Source organism: Galeopterus variegatus, unplaced genomic scaffold, assembly GCF_000696425.1.
Source record: "Galeopterus variegatus unplaced genomic scaffold, G_variegatus-3.0.2 Scaffold3499, whole genome shotgun sequence".
NCBI classification, from domain to species: Eukaryota; Metazoa; Chordata; class Mammalia; order Dermoptera; family Cynocephalidae; genus Galeopterus; species Galeopterus variegatus.
In genome coordinates, this window is record NW_007729610.1 from 123,089 (window position 1) to 142,506 (window position 19,418).

Consider the following 19,418-nt stretch of genomic DNA (forward strand, 5'->3'; position numbering starts at 1 on the left):
ATCAACTGAAGAATGGATAAACAAAATGTGGTATATCCATATAACAGATTATTAAGCCATAAAAAGAAATGAAGTACTAATATATGCTACACACATGGACGAATCTTGAAAACATCATGCTAAGTGAAAGAAGGTAGTCACAAAAGGCCACATATGATTCTATTTACGTGCAATGTCCAAAATAGGTAAGTGTATAAAAGGATAAAGTAGATTAATGGGGGTGAGGAGTGGGTAGGGGTAGAGTTTGGGCATTAACAGCTAAAGGGCTCAGGGTTTCTTTCTGGAGTTATGAAATGATCTAAACTTGATCATAGCTCAACTCTATGAATTATATAGAAACCACCGAATTGTATACTTCAAACGGGTGAATAATATGATACATGAATTGTATCCCAAAAAAGTTGTTACAAAAGAAAAAACATAATAAATAGGCTACAACGTAACAGAGAAGCCTGGAAACAGGAATGCACAGTTATGAAACATCTGTATTAATTACCAGATATTAAATACATGATCACTGAAATAAAGCACTAAATGGATTATGTTAGAAACAGATCAGGGATTTCTTCAAAAAAGCAAAGGAAGAAATAAAGGAGTAATAATTGTGTCAACGTCCATATTAAGAGTCCAGTAGAGGAGGAAAAAAATAAAGGAGGAAAATATTTTTAAAAGCAATGATGGGCCAAGCCTGTGGTGCACTCGGGAGAGTGCAGTGCTGGGAGCGCAGCAGCGTTCCCGCCGCGGGTTCAGATCCTATATAGGGATGACCGGTGCGCTCACTGGCTGAGCGTGGTGCGGCTGGTCTCAAAAAGGACAAAAAAAAAAAAAGCAATGATAAGGAACTTCCCAAATTAAAGAGGCATGTGAGAGGACTTCTGGTTTCCAGTCTGCAGTGCAAGGAGCTTAGAAGTCATCACTCCATCCTAACAAGCAAAAAGCTGAACAAACTGAAAAATCAACAACTCTTACAGAGAAGTGAGGTGAAAGGGCAAACAGTTGCCCCCCAAACTGGAGAGACACAGAGAATCACAACATACTGGAGAAGAAACCTCTGTGGGAACCAGTACTGGGGTAGAAAAACCTGAACCATAATTAAAGACTGGAAGCTCAGTGTGGACTAGTCAGAGAGATTAAAAACTCCAAGGGCCCAGCCTTAGAGGGACCCCACACTTCTGTAAGTTTACCTCCAGGAACTGGACCAGGTTCTCATAGTGAAGATAAAAAAAAATCCCCTTATGATTCCAGAAGAAGGGGAAAAGGAAGCATTTGGAAATACAACACAGCCTTCTGTTCTCAACAACACCTACCCTCAGGAGAAACTATTCTACGAGAGCCTAACCTATTGGGGTTTTATCAGAGCCTAACTGACCTGGAGGAAGGGAAATACCCAATTCCAGTCCCCTCAAGCCATCCTGTCCCATCTAACTGGGGAGACGAACTGACAGGCACTTGTGAAGTTCACAGCTCAGATGCATAGGCTCACCAAAAGGCTAAGACCTACTCACAGGAAAACAGAGGGCTTCCACTCCCCCACAATTCACTGCTGCATTCCCAAAGGCCTATTTACCACAGTGCCTCTTACTCAGTGAATCAGGTTTGGCTTTCAACAAAAAATTACAAGGCATACTAAAAGCAAAAAACAATTTGAAGAAACAGAACAAACATCAGAACAAGACTCAGATATGGCAGGGGTGTTGGGATTAACGGATTGGGAATTTAAAGCAACTATGATTAATATGTTAAGAGCTCTAAATGGACAAAAGATACAACATGCAAGAAAAAATGAATAATTTAAACAAAGAGATGGAAATTTTAAGAAAGAATCAAAAAGAAATGCTAAGAGATCAAAAACACAGCAAGAGAAATGAAGGATGCCCTTGACGGGCTCAAAGTAGACTAATCACAGCTGAGGAAAGACTCTCTAAGCATGAGGATATGCAATAAAAACTTCCAAAACTGAAAGGCAAAGAGAAAAAAGACAAAAAAAAACCCCTGGAATGGAACAGAATATCCAAGAACTGCAGGATGACTACAAATAGCACAACAATTGCATAAAGGGAATAACAGAAGGAGAGTGAAAGAGAAGAAATATGAGAAGCAATAATAAAGAATTTCTCAAAATTAATATCAGACACCAAACCAAAGATCCAGGAAGCTCAGAGAAGACCAAGCAGAGTAAATCCTGAGAAGTATATAAGACCTCGGATTGAAAGAACAGAGTTGTCAAGCAAGATAAATAAGAGCAAGAGCACTTAAAATGCACGTATGTTACTAAAGGTCAAAACTAAAGAGAACATTTTGAAAACTTCCAAGACATGGGAGAATAAAAAAGGAGGACACCTACAAATAGACAAGAATAAGATTGATATTGGGGCTCTGAGGAGTAACACTATATATAAGATGATAATGGAGTTGTAATTTCTTTTTTTTTTTTTTTCCTTTTTGTCTTTTTTACTGACCGGTAACGGTATCGCAACCCTCGGTGTTGCGCCCACACCACGCTCAGCCAGTGAGCGGGAACCGGTCTCCACATGGGATCCGAACCCTCGGCGGGAGCGCCGCCGCACTCCCAGGCGGCGCACTCTCCACTGCGCCACTGGGCCGGCCCAGAGTTGTAATTTCAAAATATCAAAGAAAGAAATCACAATTTTATATGCGGCTATGCTATTATTTAAATGCAAGTGTGAAATGAAGACATTCTTAGGCATACATGTTTTCAAAATTAACCTCAAAAAGGCCTTATTTTAAAGGGAGAGAAAATAGTCCAGCAAGAAATAAACCTAGGAAGAAACAATGGGAAGTAAGAGCAACAATTTAGTAACATTTACTGTCATTTAAATGACAGCAACGGGCCGAGCCCGTGGCGCACTCGGGAGAGTGCGGTGCTGGGAGCGCAGCAGCGCTCCCGCCGCGGGTTTGGATCCTATATGGGGATGGCCGGTCACCGCTCACTGGCTGAGCGCGGTGCGGCTGGTCTCAAAGAGAAAGACAAAAAATAAATAAATAAATAAATAAATGACAGCAACCCAGAAGCAAAAAGACAAATAAGAGTATACAAGGGTACTTTTTTGGTTGGGGGAATGACCACACAATAATATGTAAAAATTAATACAGAAAAATAAATGTCTTAATTTAGGACTGATAAAAAGAATAAAAATAGAATGTATAACTTTCCTTCTGGTAAAGAATCAACATCATATAGACTATTTTCTGTGACTACAACACAATTTGATTAGAAATCAAATCAGTTATTAAATGATAGCTTAAAATTTCACATAAGGCATACCTTGGTTTATCGTGCTTTGCTTTATTGCACTTTGCACAAGCTGAAAATTTGGGGCAACCCTGCGTGGAGCAAGTCTGTCTATCAGCCCCACTTTTCCAACAGCATGTGCTCAGTTTGTGTCTCTGTGTCACATTTTGGTAATTCTCATACTACTTCAAACTTTTTTATTATTATAGCTGCTGTGCTCTGTGATCAGTGATCTTTGATATCACTATGGTAATTGTTTTGGAGCACCACAAACAGCACCAATATAAGACTGCAAACTTAAACACTGTGTGTGTTCTGACTGCTCCACCAATCGGCCCTTCCCTGTCTCTCTCCCTTCTCTTTAGGCCTGCCTATTCCCTGAGACACGACAGTATTGAAATTTGGTCAGTTAATAACCCTACAATGGCCTCTAAGTGTCCAAGTGAAAGGAAGAGTCACACACTCACTTTAAATCAAAAGCTAGAAATGATTAAGCTTAGTGAGGAAGGAATGTCGAAAGCTGAGATAGGTCGAAAACTAGGCCTCCTGCACCAAACAGCCAAGATGTGAATGCAAAAGAGAAGTTCTTGAAGGAAATTAAAAGTGTCTCCATAACAGCAACGTGCAAGGTGAAGCTTGTACAAGGTGAAGCAGCAAGTGCTGACATAAAAGCTGCAGCAAGTTATCCAGAAGATCTGGCTAAGATAATGGATGAAGGTAGCTATGCTCGGGGCCGGCCCGGTGGCGCACTGGATAAGTGCGCCGCTTGGGAGCGCGGCGGCGCTCCCGCCCGAGGGTTCGGATCCCACATACAGACCGGTTCCCGCTCACTAGCTGAGCGAGGCGCGGGAGCAACACCAAGGGTTGCGATCCCGTTGCCGGTCCCTGGTCAGGTACGGGGGCAACACTGAGGGTTGCGATCCGTTGCTGGACACGGAAAAAGACAAAAAAAAAAAAAAGGTAGCTATGCTCAACAGATTTTCAATGTAGGTAAAACAGCCTTCTATTGGAAGAAGATGCTATCCAGGACTTTCACAGCTAGAGAGAAGCCAGTTCTTGGCCTCAAAGCTTCAAAGAACAGGCTAACTGCAGGGGCTAATGCTGCTGGTGACTTTAAGTTGAAGCCAATGCTCATTTACCATTTCAGAATCATAGGGACCTTAAGAATTATGCTAAATCTGCTCAGCCTGTACTCTACAAATGGAACAACAAAGCCTAGATGACAGCACATCTGTCTACAACATGGTTTACTAAATATTTTAAGCCCACTGTTGAGATCTACTGCTCAGAAAAAAAGATTCCCTTAAAAATACTCCTAGTCATTGACAATACATCTCGTCACATAAGAGCTCTTATGGAGATGTACAAGATTAACGTTGTTTTCATGCCTGTTAACACAACATCCACTCTGTAGCCCATGAATCAAGAAGTAATTTTAACAAGTCTTGTTATTTAAGAAATACATATTTTGTAAGGCTATAGCTGCCCTACATAGTGACTCCTCTGAGGGATCTGGGCAAAGTAAATTAAATACATTCTGGGAAGGATTCGCCATTCTAGATGACATTAAGAACAATTGCAATTCATGGGAGGAGGTCAAAATATCAACATTAACAGGAGTTTGGAAGAAGTTGATTCCAACCCTCATGGATGACTTTGAGGGGGCCGAGACTTCAGTAGAGGAAGTCACTGCAGATGCGGTGGAAAAAGCAAGAGAACCAGAATTAGAAGTGGAGCCTGAAGATGTGACTGAATTGCTGCAATCTCATGATAAAACTTTAATGGATGAGTTGCTTCTTACGGATGAGCAAAGAAAGTGGTTTCTTTACATTTTTCTTTTGTTTTTGGCCGATGGCTGGTAGAAGGATCCACACCCTTGCCCTTGGTGTTATCAGCACCTTGCTCTAACCAAGTGAGCTAACCGACCAGCCCATAGTAGTTTCCTGAGATGGAATCTACTCCTGGTGAAGATACTGTGAACACTGTTGAAATGACAGGAAAAGATTTGGAATATCACATAAACTGAGTTGATAAAGCAGTGACAGGATTAGAGAGGACTGTCTCCAAGTTTGAAAGACTTTTTACTGTGGGCAAAATGCTACCAAACAGCATCGCATGCAAAGAAATCTTTCATGAAAGGAACAGTCAACTGATGCAGCAAACTTCATTACTGACTTACTTTAACACATTGCCACTGCCGCCCCAGCCTTCAGCAACCACCTCCCTGATCAGTCAGCAGCCACCAACGTGGAGGCAAGGCCCTCCACCAACAAAAAGATTATGACTTGCTGAATGCTCAGATGACCGTGAGCAATTTTTAGCAAATAAAATCTTTTTAAATTAAGGTATGTACCTTTTTTTTATTAGACACAATGCCACTGCACAATTAATATACTACAGTACGGTGTAAACATAACTTTGACGTGTACTGGGAAACCAAGAAGTTTGTGTGACTGGCTTTATTATGATATTCACTTTATTGAGGTGATCTGGAACCAAACCCACAGTATCTCCAAAGTATGCCTGCAACTGAAGACTGAAAAAACAGCACTAAATAACTCCTGGTTAAAGAGAAAATAATGAGAAAAATTTCAAAATGCTAAGTACTAACTGGTAATAAAACCACATCATTTTAAATCCCTGGTGACTGTGAGTAGCACAAGAAGAAAGACCTAAAGGAAGTGTCATTGGGGGGCCTCAACAGAGGGCTCACCTAGATAATGTGTCTGTGTATAGAATTTCAAGTTTCACCTCAGTTTCCCTCAGAATTTGAAAGCACTGTTCCGCTGTCTACTTGCTTCCAGTCAAGGCCTTTTCACTACGTAGGTCTCACCACACATACTAAATACATACGGTTTTTATTTCCCAGGCAGCTCTCCTCAGGAAGCCATTAAGAATGTGTGCTCCACTAGAACAATGAAGCAAACCTACAAAAAATTAAAGACAGGCCACAGGAAACAGGAGATCAAATACAGAAGAGGGGCAAATGAATCTCTACAGAGGGGAGATCCTATGACCACTGCTAAGTGTCACACACAAAGCCCAGCCAGCATGGAATGGACAACTGTGACTCAGGAGCAGACATATTGAGGCTGTCACCACAAAGACCCTGCTGCCACCAACCATCTTTTAAACCTAAGGAGCCGTGGCCTAGCATCACATCTGTGCTCAGCTTGTCTTAACCATGCACTGGTGAGCCTTCCATACACCCTCCATGCCCGCTTCCCTGCATCAGATGAGGACACTCACTCCACAAACAACTGTTTTGACCTCCTGCAAGCTGGAGGGAAGCCATGTCAGCTCTGTCTGGAAATACGGAAGATCACATTCCCTCTGCCCACACTTCTGCCACATTCTCTGGTACACACCACAGCCCTGCCTGATGCTCAGACTGTGGTGAGCCTCATGTTCCCCAGGACTCCCTCATGACCTTGACCACCAACTCCCCCAGGAGAAGTTCATGGAAGCTGCAGACAGACATGACTGTATCAGTTTTCCAGGGCTGCCAAAACAAAGTACCACAAACTGGGTGGCTTCAAACAACAGAAATTCATTGTCTCAGCTCTAGAGGCTAGAAGTCAGAAATCAGGGCTGGGCAGGGCTACACCCTCTGTGTACGCACTAGGAGAGAATCTGTCCCGTGCCTTTCTCTTAGCTTCTGGTGTTGCCCTCAATCCTTGATGTCCTTTGGCTTGTAGACAAGCCCCTGTGTGTCTTCTCTTCTTTTACAAATATGTGTGTGTGTGTGTGTTATTTTTTTTTTTCTCCTTCTCATCTCCTCTTATAAAGACATCAGTCATATCAGATTAAGGGCCTACCCTACTACAGTACATCATCATCTTAACTAATTATACCTGCAAAGTCCCTATTTCCAAATAAGGTCACATTCAATGGAACCAGGGGTCGGGACTTCAACACATCCTTTTGGGGGATACAATTCAATCCACAACAATGTCCCTGAAAGATTGGGAACCTTCATCTCAATAGTGGCAACCTGGAAACTATTAATGATAATTTCCTTACACAGCTAGATTTATGTTTGCCACTCAGTTTTTTTGTTTTTTAAACTAAAAGTATATTGTTTAGGGATACGCATTAAAAAAGCAGAGAAATAGTTAACACTAAAAGTCAAAGAGTGGCTCACTTTCAGAGGAGTTGGAAATATACACAAGGACTTCTGAGGTGTTTGTAACACCATATTTCTTAACTTAGGAGAGAGATACATTGGCATTTATTTTATTAATCTTTTTTTTTTTTTCCTTTTTTACTGACCGGCAACGGGATCGCAACCCTCGGTGTTGCGCCTGCACCGCGCTCAGCCAGTGAGCGGGAACTGGTCTCCACATGGGATCCGAACCCTCGGCGGGAGCGCCGCCACACTCCCAAGCGGCGCACTCTCCAGTGCGCCACCGGGCCAGCCCTATTTTATTAATCTTTAAACGTACCCATACGTTCAATGCCTTCTTCTACCTGTATGACACATTTCACAATTTAAAAAATGAAGTACAGACATTAAACAGACCAACTCACAAGAACACAGAACAGGTGAATAAATGACTGTAGCAAAACCATATGTATAAGTGGCAAATGACTTAGACCAAAGAAAGCCAACACCTAAGCTGGTGGTGAAAGCAGGCCAGGAGCAGGGTGATTTACAAAACACAGCCTCAGGAAAGCACAGCAGCAGAAGGCATCAGGTGCTGCTAAAGTTGAGAGTGGGTGGTAGACCATGCATTGAGAGGCTCTTTATTTAAGAGGTTAAAGCCTCCAATTACATCCCTATTGCCCACTTCCAGCAAATGATCTTTCCCTCCATGGGCAGAAGACTAGAATCTCTGGAGAGGCTCGAGAAGCAGATTCTGAACCCAGGAAGCCGAGGATGGGACGACTGTTGTGAAGATGGGGAGATTCAGTGGAAAGGCATCTACTGAATGGTAGGCTCTGGCTCCTCCCCACCTGGTTCCCAGAATGCAGACAGGCAGGTTAATACTTCCCAGGAAAAGAAAGATGAAAACGAGAAAAAAAGAAAACGAAGAGGATCCATCTAGAGTAGGGATCTTTGCAAACTTTAGCCAAATCCAGCTCATTGCCTCTTTTAGTAAATAAAGTTTTTTTTTTTTTTAAAAAAGATGACCGGTAAGGGGATCTCAACCCTTGGCTTGGTGTTGTCAGCACCACGCTCAGCCAGTGAGCGAACCGGCCATCCCTATACAGGATCCAAACCCGTGGCCTTGGTGTTATCAGCACCGCACTCTACCGAGTGAGCCATGGGCCAGCCCAGTAAATAAAGTTTTACTGGAACACAGCCACACTCATTCATTATGGCTGGTTTTCCACCAAAACAGCAGAGTTGAGTAGCTGTGACTGAGACTGTGTGGCTTGCAAAGCCTATGATATTTACTATCTAGCCCTTTACTGAAAAAGTTTGCCAACCCCTGGTCTACAGGGTCCAATATCCAAACAACAGGGGAGTTCTAAAAAGAGAGAACAGAGAAAATAGAAAACAGGAAATCAAGAAGACTTTTCAGAGCTCAGAAAGTTTCAAATTGAAAGTTTGAAACCAAACACACCAAACGCCCAGCACAACAAAAGAAAGAAGACTCACACTGAATAAATTAATATCAGAACACTGTTCGGGGCTGGCCCGTGGCTCACTCGGGAGAGTGCGGTGCTGATAACACCAAGGCCACGGGTTCGGATCCCACATAGGGATGGCCGGTTCGCTCACTGGCTGAGCGTGGTGCTGACAACACCAAGTCAAGGGTTAAGATCCCCTTACCGGTCATCTTTAAAAAAAAAAAAAAAAGAACACTGGCAATAAAGAGAAGATCCCACTAGCTTTCAGAGAAGAAAAAGACAACAAAATGTGCAAGGACTCCAAACAGGCAATTCATACATGGAGAAACAACAAGGAAACATGAAACATGTTTAACCTGACCTATAGTCAAAGAAATGTAAATAAAAAACAAGATTTCACTTTATAGCCATCCAATTAGCAAAACATAAAGGCTTGTTTGTATCAAGTACTAGCATAGATACAGGGAATGAGATCTCTGATTCCTGCTCTTGGGAGAGTGCATGTTGGCAGTTCTGAGTAGAATTAATTGTTCCCAGGAGCATTCACAAAACTTGGGTGCCACTGAGCATCCTTTGAACAATGCTGATAACACACTGATCCCTTGGCTGCTATTTCTTCATGTTGTCCCTTAACTGCACAGATGTTTACACACCTTCAGATCCTGCTCAGCACAGTTTCTGGTACACCGCATGTGCTCAACAAATGTGTCAATCAAAGCTATGACACAAACCATGTACAGCTACCTTCAGAGATTGACAGGTATGAAGAAAATGTCTCGGTTATTTCTTGAATGGTCAAGGGAAAAAAAAAACCCAGATGCATTAAGGGGTATTTATATTGAATAAGTTCAAAAATAAAGCCCAGCAATTTTTGTATTTTTCTCCCTTGATCGTTTCTTCTCTCTCCCAAAATTACTCATGATTTTAGAAGTCACAGCATAATGGTGTCCACTGCCTGTTGCTGCCCGCCCCACCTCCCCTCCTGCCCCCAACAGTTTTAGAGCATGTGTTCATATTCACCTGGTATCGGTCAAGGATTCGGAAGTCCTGACAGGTAGTTCGGTACGTGGCTTGTCCAGCTGGAAGCCTGGAAACTCCTTCTTTAGCTCCATAAATCCCATCAACTAACAGAAGAGCAGCATTAACAACTTGATCCAAGTCAAAAAGTGGTAAGCCCCTATCCCTTTTCGCTTGTCTGACAATCAATTTCCGCTTCAGTCTCTGAGCTTCTGGTGTCATAGCAACTGCGCTGGGACAAGCTTCTAGCCTCTTGAGAAGAAGCTTTTCCTCATAAATGCTCACAGGAGTATACTTGGGACCTTTCGGTTTTGTGTCCTTCTCCAGTTGAGGCTTCCTCTTTTCTCGAGCCCTTGTTTGCAATGATGAGTTTGAATCTGTGTCTTCACTATCAATGTCCATCCTGTTGGGTTTTTCCTCCTCACTTTCTATCTCCTGCTTTATCTGTTCAGGTGCTCTGACCTTCTTTCTACTCCCAACCACTGTCCCAGAAGCTGCTGACCCAGCAGGGGGCGGGACATACTCCATCCCTGGGTCTATGACTCCATCACCTTCCATCTCATCATCATCTGTGCAGAGTATAAAACAGTGTCATCAAGACACGGGAAAGAAGAAATTCAGAGCACACAACCCGAAGGTGAAAACTGATACATTCATATCATGGCCCATACCCAAACAAGACTCAAGCAAGGTAAGTCTTACCATGAAACAAGGCTTGTGGTGGCATCACATCTGGAATCAGATCTGCTTCTGAAAGCAAGCTAGGTGTGGCAGAATGAGAGGCGGGAGTGCCAGGGGCAGAGAAATCCAGGGACGGAGAAGGAGATGGGCTTGTTAGTGGGGTGCGGTCAGAGGAGCTCAAGGATGAAAAGTCAATCACTTCTCCTTTTTCAAGAATCACATCTGGCCTGCGGCCTCGGCTTATGAATTTTACAGGGGTAGAAGACGTGCTCCTGTCAAGAAAGCCAGCTGCTTCCTTCTGGGCTCTTCTAATGTCTTTCGCTTCCTGAGTTCGACACCTTTTCTCTTTTAATTCCATGGCAGATTCTACAGGATTCCGACTGGCACGTTTTCTAAGTCCCTCAACAGTAATGATGGGATCTAAAGTTGGTTTTGAGGCTGTCAGAAAAAAATAAATATCTAAGTTTTAAAATAACTACTCAACTTTAGTTTCTTTTGCTATTTCATTGTGAGCCTAGTGCTCTGTTCAATATAGAGAAATGTTCAATGAATGGCCTAAACTAAAAGACACATCTCTTAAGAAAAAATAAGTTATAATGTAAATTTAAACAATTAAATACTATCTTTGGGGGGGATTATTAATATTCATAAGATACAAAGCTGATTGCCACCCCTCAGATACTATCTTTCACCTACTGGAATTGATAAACATTAAAAGTTTGATAATGCTCAGCAAGAGAATGGGGAAGTGGGCATTTTCTTTTTCTTTTTTTTTTTTTAAAAGATGACCAGTAAGGGGATCTCAACCCTTGGCTTGGTGTTGTCAGCACCACGCTCAGCCAGTGAGCAAACTGGCCATCCCTATATAGGATCCGAACCCATGGCCTTGGTGTTATTAGCACCGCACTCTACCGAGTGAGCCACGGGCCGGCCCGGGAAGTGGGCATTTTCATGCCTTTTTAGTAAGGCATAAATTTTATTACAGCTGTCTGGAGGGTAATTTGCAATACCCATTAAAATTTTTAATGAATATGCCCTTTCATACAGCAATTCTGTTTCCAGGAATTTATCACAATTTGCATATGCACACAATTTGGTACAATTGTAGCACTGTTAAAATAAAAACAAAGACTGGATGCTTAGGTCACTGGACAGGGCATGGTGCTGATAACACCAAGGTCAAATGTTCAGATCCTCATACTGGTCAGCCACCAAAAAAAAAACCCAAAAACAAAAAACAAAAAAGGTAGAAACAACCAAAATGTCCAACAGCAGGGAAATGGTTTAATAAATTATCATATAGCCATATAATAGAACACAATAAAATAAAATAAAATAGAGTAGATAGACACAGGTACTGTTAGGGAAAGATACCCAAAGTATACTGGTAAGTGGGGGAAAAAATGGAGAGTATGAATCCATTTATGTTTTTAAAAAAATAACAAAACGGACTAGAGTTAATAATATTATATATTTCTAAATAGCTAGAAAAGAGGATCTTGATCATAATCACCACAAAGAAAAGATAAATGTTCAGAGGATGGATATGCTCTCTATCCTTAGGTGAATCATTATACAATGAACGCATGTACTGAAACAACACACTGTACCCCACAAATATGTATGATTAAATTTTAAAATAAAATTTTTAAAAAGATAAGAAAATGCTTAAATATGCAGAGATAATTTCTAAAAGCATTCACAAGAGACAACAGTGGTAAGCAAAACTGCAGGCAGGGCAGGGGGTGGGAGAGGAGACTTCAAACTTTACACTCTTCATTACTACTTGATTTTTCCCCAATTACATTTTTAAAAATTTAAAAGCTCATTAAAACTTTTTAGATTTAAAAAAAAGAACAATATCACCAAGATCCAGGGTTCAATTCCTGTACCATCCAGCCACAAAAAAAAAAAAAAATATATATATATATATATATGAAATATATATGTATGTATGTATCAGATCAATATGTGACAATAAGGAGTTAATACTAATTTTTTTAAGTGTGAAAAGTGGCAATATAGTTAGGCTGCAAAAAAAGAAGAAATCCTTATCTCTTAGAGATACATACTGAAATATTTAAGAATAAAATGTTGATGCCTGAGATTTGCTTCTAAATAACCCAAGGGTGAGGATGGGTGGAAGGTGGGGGGTAAGTCCAGGTTTCTAGATAAATGAGACTGTCAGGAGTTAACTGTTCAAGTGAGGTGGAAGGTACATGGGAATTCATTATATCATTCTCTTCACCTTTGTATGTTTTAAAATTTCCGTAACAAAAACTTAAAAAAAAAATCAGATTGAAAACACTGAACCTTTCGGACACTAAAGGCAATTTATAAAACTGGTAACTTGATTTGGAAATGATAAAAAATACTGTTTATATAGTATTTATTTACAGCATACAAAGAATGTATCATTATAAAATTGTCAAGCAGAGTAGCTCCAGAGAGCTGTATGAGCTGTGCATGCCTGATAGAGGTAGGACCATCCCCTCCTAAATTCACACTTGCTTGGCTCTGGTGCGACCAGCACCTTTTGTACTGTTCTTGCAACAGTACCTTTAACTTTCAAAGTAGAGGCGGACAACTTCTCTCCTTCAGGTTTCATTGTTGGGGGCTTGTTGTGAACAAGTTTCCACCATCCCGGTTCTCCAAATTCCTGAGCACCTGAACGGAAATACATAGGACTTCCCACGCTGAGGCAACCTGCTACAGTGCTCCACCAGGTTGAAGTCTTTTTCCTAAAGAGTTCAAAAATTTTTAAATTACTGGCCCTTCAATTCAAGCATATAGAAAATACACTCTATGCACGATATGCTATGGAACCTCCAATTGTTGAAGGAACAGAGTGTAAGAGTCAAGAGTGTGGCTCTAGTGTCTGCCTGACTTCAAAGCGTTGCTCTACCAGTTTCCAACTGCCTCAGTTTCTTCATCTGTAAAATCGGGATAATAGAACTTACCCCACAGGGTTATTATGAGGATTAAAAGAAATAATTCAAACACACATAAAACTCTTCTCATCACAATCATCATGATTATGGAGACCTACAGGCTAATTGTAATTAACTTAAGTTGCTTTTATATGTGAATTAAGCATAGCTCTCAAGAAACAAAGCAAACAAGAAGCATAACTCCAAGACTGGGCATTGTGTGCTACAAGTTCATTATTAGCCTGGCTGAATTGCTCATTTTACCCCAAAAGTTGTATGCATCTCTCAGTCTGCTCCTATCTGCCTTGAAGTAATAGAGTAGTAATAAAGCTACATTGTATGCTCCATAAACAGAGAGCGTATGTAACAAAATAACAAGACATGCAAAATGTCAAGCATTCACGCTCCTGTTGAAAATTCTTTTTTCTTTCTGTATTTTTATTTTTATTTTTTTGGCAGCTGGTCTATCAGGGATCTGAACCCTTCACCTTGGTCTTATAATACCACACTCTAACCAACTGAGCTAACCAGCTGAAAATTCTTTTATTTTTTTTATTTTTTATTTTTTTGTCCTTTTTGAGACCGGCCACACCACGCTCAGCCAGTGAGCGCACCGGCCATCCCTATATAGGATCTGAACCCGCAGCGGGAGCGCTACTGTGCTCCCAGCGCCACGCTCTCCCGAGTGCACCACAGGCTCAGCCCTGAAAATTCTTTTAAAGGCAACTATTTCCACCTTGAAAACATCAATTATCAGAAATCCTAAGTCTAACAGTTAGAAAATATTGCTAGCAAGGCAAAAGAAAAAGCATTCTGAGAAACAAAGATGTACTAGAAAACACCAACCAAAACAATAAATAAATGAACTTAAGTAGGCATAAGAACTATCTGAGACAGGAAGAATGACACCTTAGCTTCCACCCCCAATCTTGCGGTCCCACAGCACTCTCCCATATTCTTACTTTTTCCTAACCTTTCCAAGCCCCTCTTCTTACCCAAAGGATAAGACAAGGGTACAAACTATTCCACTTGTTTTCTCACCCTCACCATCACTTGAAGATCTTTCTGACAAAGAAAATTTTTCTAACTTGGCCATCAGGGTTCTAAGAAATACCAAGAAGTGAAATACCATTTCTCCAACACAGTTGAAATAAAATTCCACAGAGCTCACCTACACCAGTGATTCTCAAACTGAGGTCCAGGTACCCCTGGGCCTTTCAAGGGTCCATGTAATGAAAATTATTTTCATAATAATACTAAGATGTTGTTTGCCTTTTTCACTCTAACTCTCTTACAAGTGTGCTGCAGAGTATTCCAACAGCTACATGACATGGATATCCAACAGGCTGATTGCTAAAGCAGATATAAGAATCCAGCTGTCTTCTCTAAGACAGACATTAAAGAGATTTGCAAATACAAGAAACAATGCCACTTTTCTTGCTGTTTTTGTTTTGGAAATATACTTTTTTCAAAAAATATATTAACATTAAATGGGTTAATTATTATTTTTAAATAAAGTAATAAGTATTTTTAAATTTTGTTTTAATTTCTAAAATGGTAAATATCAGGGCTGGCCCGTGGCTCACTTGGGAGAGTGTGGTGCTGGTAACACCAAGGCTATGGGTTCGGATCCCTATATAGGAATGGCCGGTTGCTCACTTGGGAGAGCGTGGTACTGACAACACCAAGTCAGGGGTTGAGATCCCCTTACCGGTCATCTTTAAAAAAATAAAATAAAAAAGGTAAATATCAATAGCTGTAACCAACATAAACAAAAGCTATTTGGGGCCCTTGAAAATATTTAAGAGTGTAAAACGGTCCTGAGATCATAAGCCTTAAGAACTACTCTCTATTTTTTTTTGTCTTTTTTCGTGTCCGGCAACAGATCGCAACCCTCAGTGTCGCGCCCGTACCGGACCGGGACCGGCAACGGGATCGCAACACTCGGCGCTGCACCCGCACCTCGCTCAGCCAGTGAGCGGGAACCGGTCTGTATGTGGGATCCGAACCCTCGGAGGGAGCGCCGCCGCGCTTCCCAAGCGGCGCACTGTAGCAGTGCGCCACCGGGCCGGCCCATTAAGAACTACTCTCTAAAATGTACCTTTTAAGAAGAGGGGATAGAATGACCCACAAGAGAAATCTCCCTTTTCCCCCAGCAGACAAAAGAGGTCAGGAAGATTGGAGCTATTAAGTAATGAAAGAGAAGCAATATTTTTCAGATTCTCAAAAAGAATGACAAAGATGGAAACAACCCAAATGTCTATATAAGGATTAAACGGATAAAGAAAATGGAGTGTATATATATACAATGAAATATTATTCAGCCTTAAAAAGGAAGAAAATGCTGTCATATGCTACAACACAAATAAACCTTGAGGATATTATGCTAAGTTAAATAAGCCAGTCACAGAAAGACAAATACTGTATGATTCCACATACATGAGGTACCTAGAATAGTCAAATTCATAGAAACAGAAAGTAGAACGGTGATTGCAGGGGAGGTGGGGAGGGGAGAATGGAGAGTTAGTGGGTATAAAGTTTCAGATCTGTAAGAAGAAAAGATTTCTAGATCTGCTGTACAACACTGTGAATGCACTTAACACTACTGAACAGACACATTAAAAATGGTTAAGATGGTAAATTTTGTTATGTTTTTTACCACGATAAATAAATAAAGGATTGACAAAGTCTCAAAAGATTTTAAAAACCAACGTTTTGTTTAGTGTGTGGAAAAGGGAACTCATGCAATGCTAGGAGGAACATAAACTGGGGTAAACTTTGTAGAGGTTACCTCCATAACATGTATCAAAAGTGTGGGCATCCTCTGAACCCAATACAAAGGATGTATACACTAGAATATTCATTACAAGGTTGATTTAAATGGAGGAAAACTAGAAATAACCTAAATGTTATGGACTGAATTTTGTCCCCTCAGTAAAAGATGCTGAAGTCCTTCCGCCAGTATCTCTGCATGTGACCTTATTTGGGAATAGTGTCTTTGCGGGTGATCAAGTTAAGATGAAGTCATTAAGTTGGACCCTAATCCAGTATGACTAGTGTCCTTATACCAAAGGCAAATTTGAACACACAGACAGATAGGTACAGAGGAAAGACAGTGTGAAAACACAGGAAAAATGCCATCTACAAACCAAGAAATACCTGAGGCTAACAGAAGCTAGAAGCATGGAATATATCTCCCTCATAGCCTTCAAAACGAACCAACTCTACCAACAAGTTGATTTCAGACTTCTAACCTCTACAACTGTAAAACAATAAATTTCTGTTGTTTAACCCCATCCAGTTGGTGTTACTTTTGTTAAGGCATCGCTAGTAAACTAACATAGACAGCTAAGCAAAATACAGCACAGACATGCAATAGAATAATACCTGTATGGAGTAGAATAAATTTGTTGCCAGGACACATAATAAAACATACATTTAAGAATGTCTCAAACAGTCCCCCCTCCCATCACCACCATCCATCTCCAGAACTTTTTATCATGCAAATCTGAAACTCTATACCCATTAAACGATAACTCCCAATTTCGCCCTCCCTACTAGCCCCTGACAATCACCATTCTACTTTCTGTCTCATGATTTTCGCTACTCTAAGTACCTCACATAAGTGGAATCATACAGTACTTGTCTTCTTGGGACTGGCTTATTTCACATAGCATAATGCCCTCAAGGTTCATCCATGTCATACCATGTGCTAGAATTTCCTTCGTTTTGGGCCGGCCCGTGGCTCACTCGGTAGAGTGCGGTGCTAATAACACCAAGGCCCCGGGTTCGGATCCCACATAGGGATGGCCGGTTCACTCACTGGCTGAGCGTGGTGCTGACAACACCAAGTCAAGGGTTAAGATCCCCTTACCGGTCATCTTTTTTAAGAAAAAAAAAAAAGAATTTCCTTCGTTTTTATGACTGAATAATACTCCATTGTATGTATATACTACACTTTATCCATTCATCTGTGATTGGACATAGGGTTGCATCCATATTTTAGCTATTATAAATAATGTTGCTATGAACACAGGTATACAAATATCTCTTCAAGAGCCTGCTTTCAATTCTTGTGAGTATATACCCAGGAGTTGAATTGCCAGATCATGTGATAATTCTATTCTTAATTTTTGAGGAACCACCATACTGTTTTCTATACTGGTTGTATGATTCTACATTCCCATCAGCAATGTACAAGGGTTCAATTTCTCTACATCATTGCCAACAGTTGTTATATTCTGGTTTCTTGATAGTTGCCATCATAAAGGGTGTGAAGTGGTATCTCCTTGATTTGCATTTCCCTAATGATTCACATTTTCAGCATCTTTTCATGTACTTATTGGTCATTTTCATGTCTTCTTTGGAGAAATGCCTATTCAATTCCTTTACCAACTTTTACAACAATGGAAGAAGGTGCAACAACAGTGGCTTCTGCCTCTGTCTGCACCTCTGTGATGAGCAGCAGCAACCAGCGATCAGAGCACAGATCCCCAATATTTGGAGGACAGGGTTCTTCCTGCCCATCCTGGATCCTACTGTAAGCTGTGTGCAAGCTACTCCAGTAACACATGCCTCACTGCCTTGGGCTGGTGGTGAGGGAAGGGTAGCTGCTACTGTGCTATGAGCTAAAATTTACCAAAATTAACCACAATTTACTGTCCACACCTTCCCCTGGAGTTTTGAGCCTTCATTAGATTCCAGTATTCCAAAACAGATACATCAGATAGTTTCTGCCAGTGCAATTGTTACCTAGATGGGGAGACAGACTTCTGGTGCTTCCAACTCTGGCATCTTCCCAAGATCCTCCTCATGTAGTTTTGTGAAGTGTAAATACTATAAATGTGTTCTATCACATTCCATCAAATCTTGGATCCATTGACTTTAAAATACACCATTTTATGTATTGATAAGAGAGCTAACTACCAGTTAAATTATGACCTTCCATCAATTGTAAGATGCATCCAGCTATCAGAGATGTCAAAATTTGAAAAATTGTACATTTTAAAATCAGTTACATACTCATATGGTAATAGAAGAAAGAACTCAAACTATTCTTCACTAATCAAAACAATACCTTCTGGAAAAATTCATGGCCAGGATTGTAAAAGCAGATTAAATGATCACACAACAATGGTAATTAATCTATAGTAAGTAAGCTTCTGTATACTTTTTAACTTGTTTCTACAATGGTACATAAAATTATTTAGATTGCCCTAAACAAACATTTATACATTTAAACTCTAATAACACATTAAAGGTATAAGAGGAAAACCTGAAAACATCTGAAAGAAAATGTACTCCAACTTAGCACTTCACTACACAGTACACTATTCTCTTAGATCCTCCAACAAATGAGAAATGGTTACCATTCTTAAACATTTAAAGTATGTCCTATGGATAGTAGAATTAGTATCTTCAGTAGCTATAAAAAAGTTTAACCCAAATATAAATGCTCTTTACAGACTGCTTCTCTGGGATGTAGTGATCCTGTTAATAATGTTCATATGTGGAGGTGTCTGAGCAAGAGGTAACCACCTGGCATGAGTGGTTTTGGGTGACTTTTCCAATCACTGATGTTTAAAGCAGAGTTCCCAAAGTAAAGGATACCTCTATGGCAGGAAACAAGTGACAAAGAATCACAAAGTGATCTCTAATTACCTTTCATTCCTTCTGGGTACATCAAGGAAAAAGTTTATTGCTTTAAATCCTCACTAACACTTGTAGCTTCCCTTTTTAATTGAAAAAGAAAGCTTTGGATTGCCTTTACATGTTACAGGATAAAGTTACAATTTAATTGCATTGTTTTATTTTTAGTGTATTTATAATTTTAACTACAATCTATTTATGGCAAGTGATAAGGGTTTTCCATTTACCATGGTGATGTGAAGTTTCTTTTTAAAATAATTTTTTTTAAATGATTTGATTTAAATAAGGAGATTAAATAAATAATAATCCAG

At 40.4% G+C, this 19,418-nt stretch overlaps 1 protein-coding gene across 2 annotated transcripts in view; it reads right to left on the reverse strand.

Moving 5' to 3' along the window:
- Positions 1 to 19,418, reverse strand: part of CSRP2BP (CSRP2 binding protein) — a 39,570-nt gene that overhangs the window by 11,197 nt on the left and 8,955 nt on the right. For both annotated transcript variants that reach the window (XM_008585219.1, XM_008585221.1), the window contains exons 4-6: positions 13,088 to 13,269; positions 10,550 to 10,966; positions 9,851 to 10,416 (exon numbers count right to left, since the gene is read on the reverse strand). In XM_008585219.1, coding sequence (XP_008583441.1) covers positions 9,851 to 10,416; positions 10,550 to 10,966; positions 13,088 to 13,269 — 1,165 coding nt within the window. The remainder of the gene's footprint in view (positions 1 to 9,850; positions 10,417 to 10,549; positions 10,967 to 13,087; positions 13,270 to 19,418) is intronic.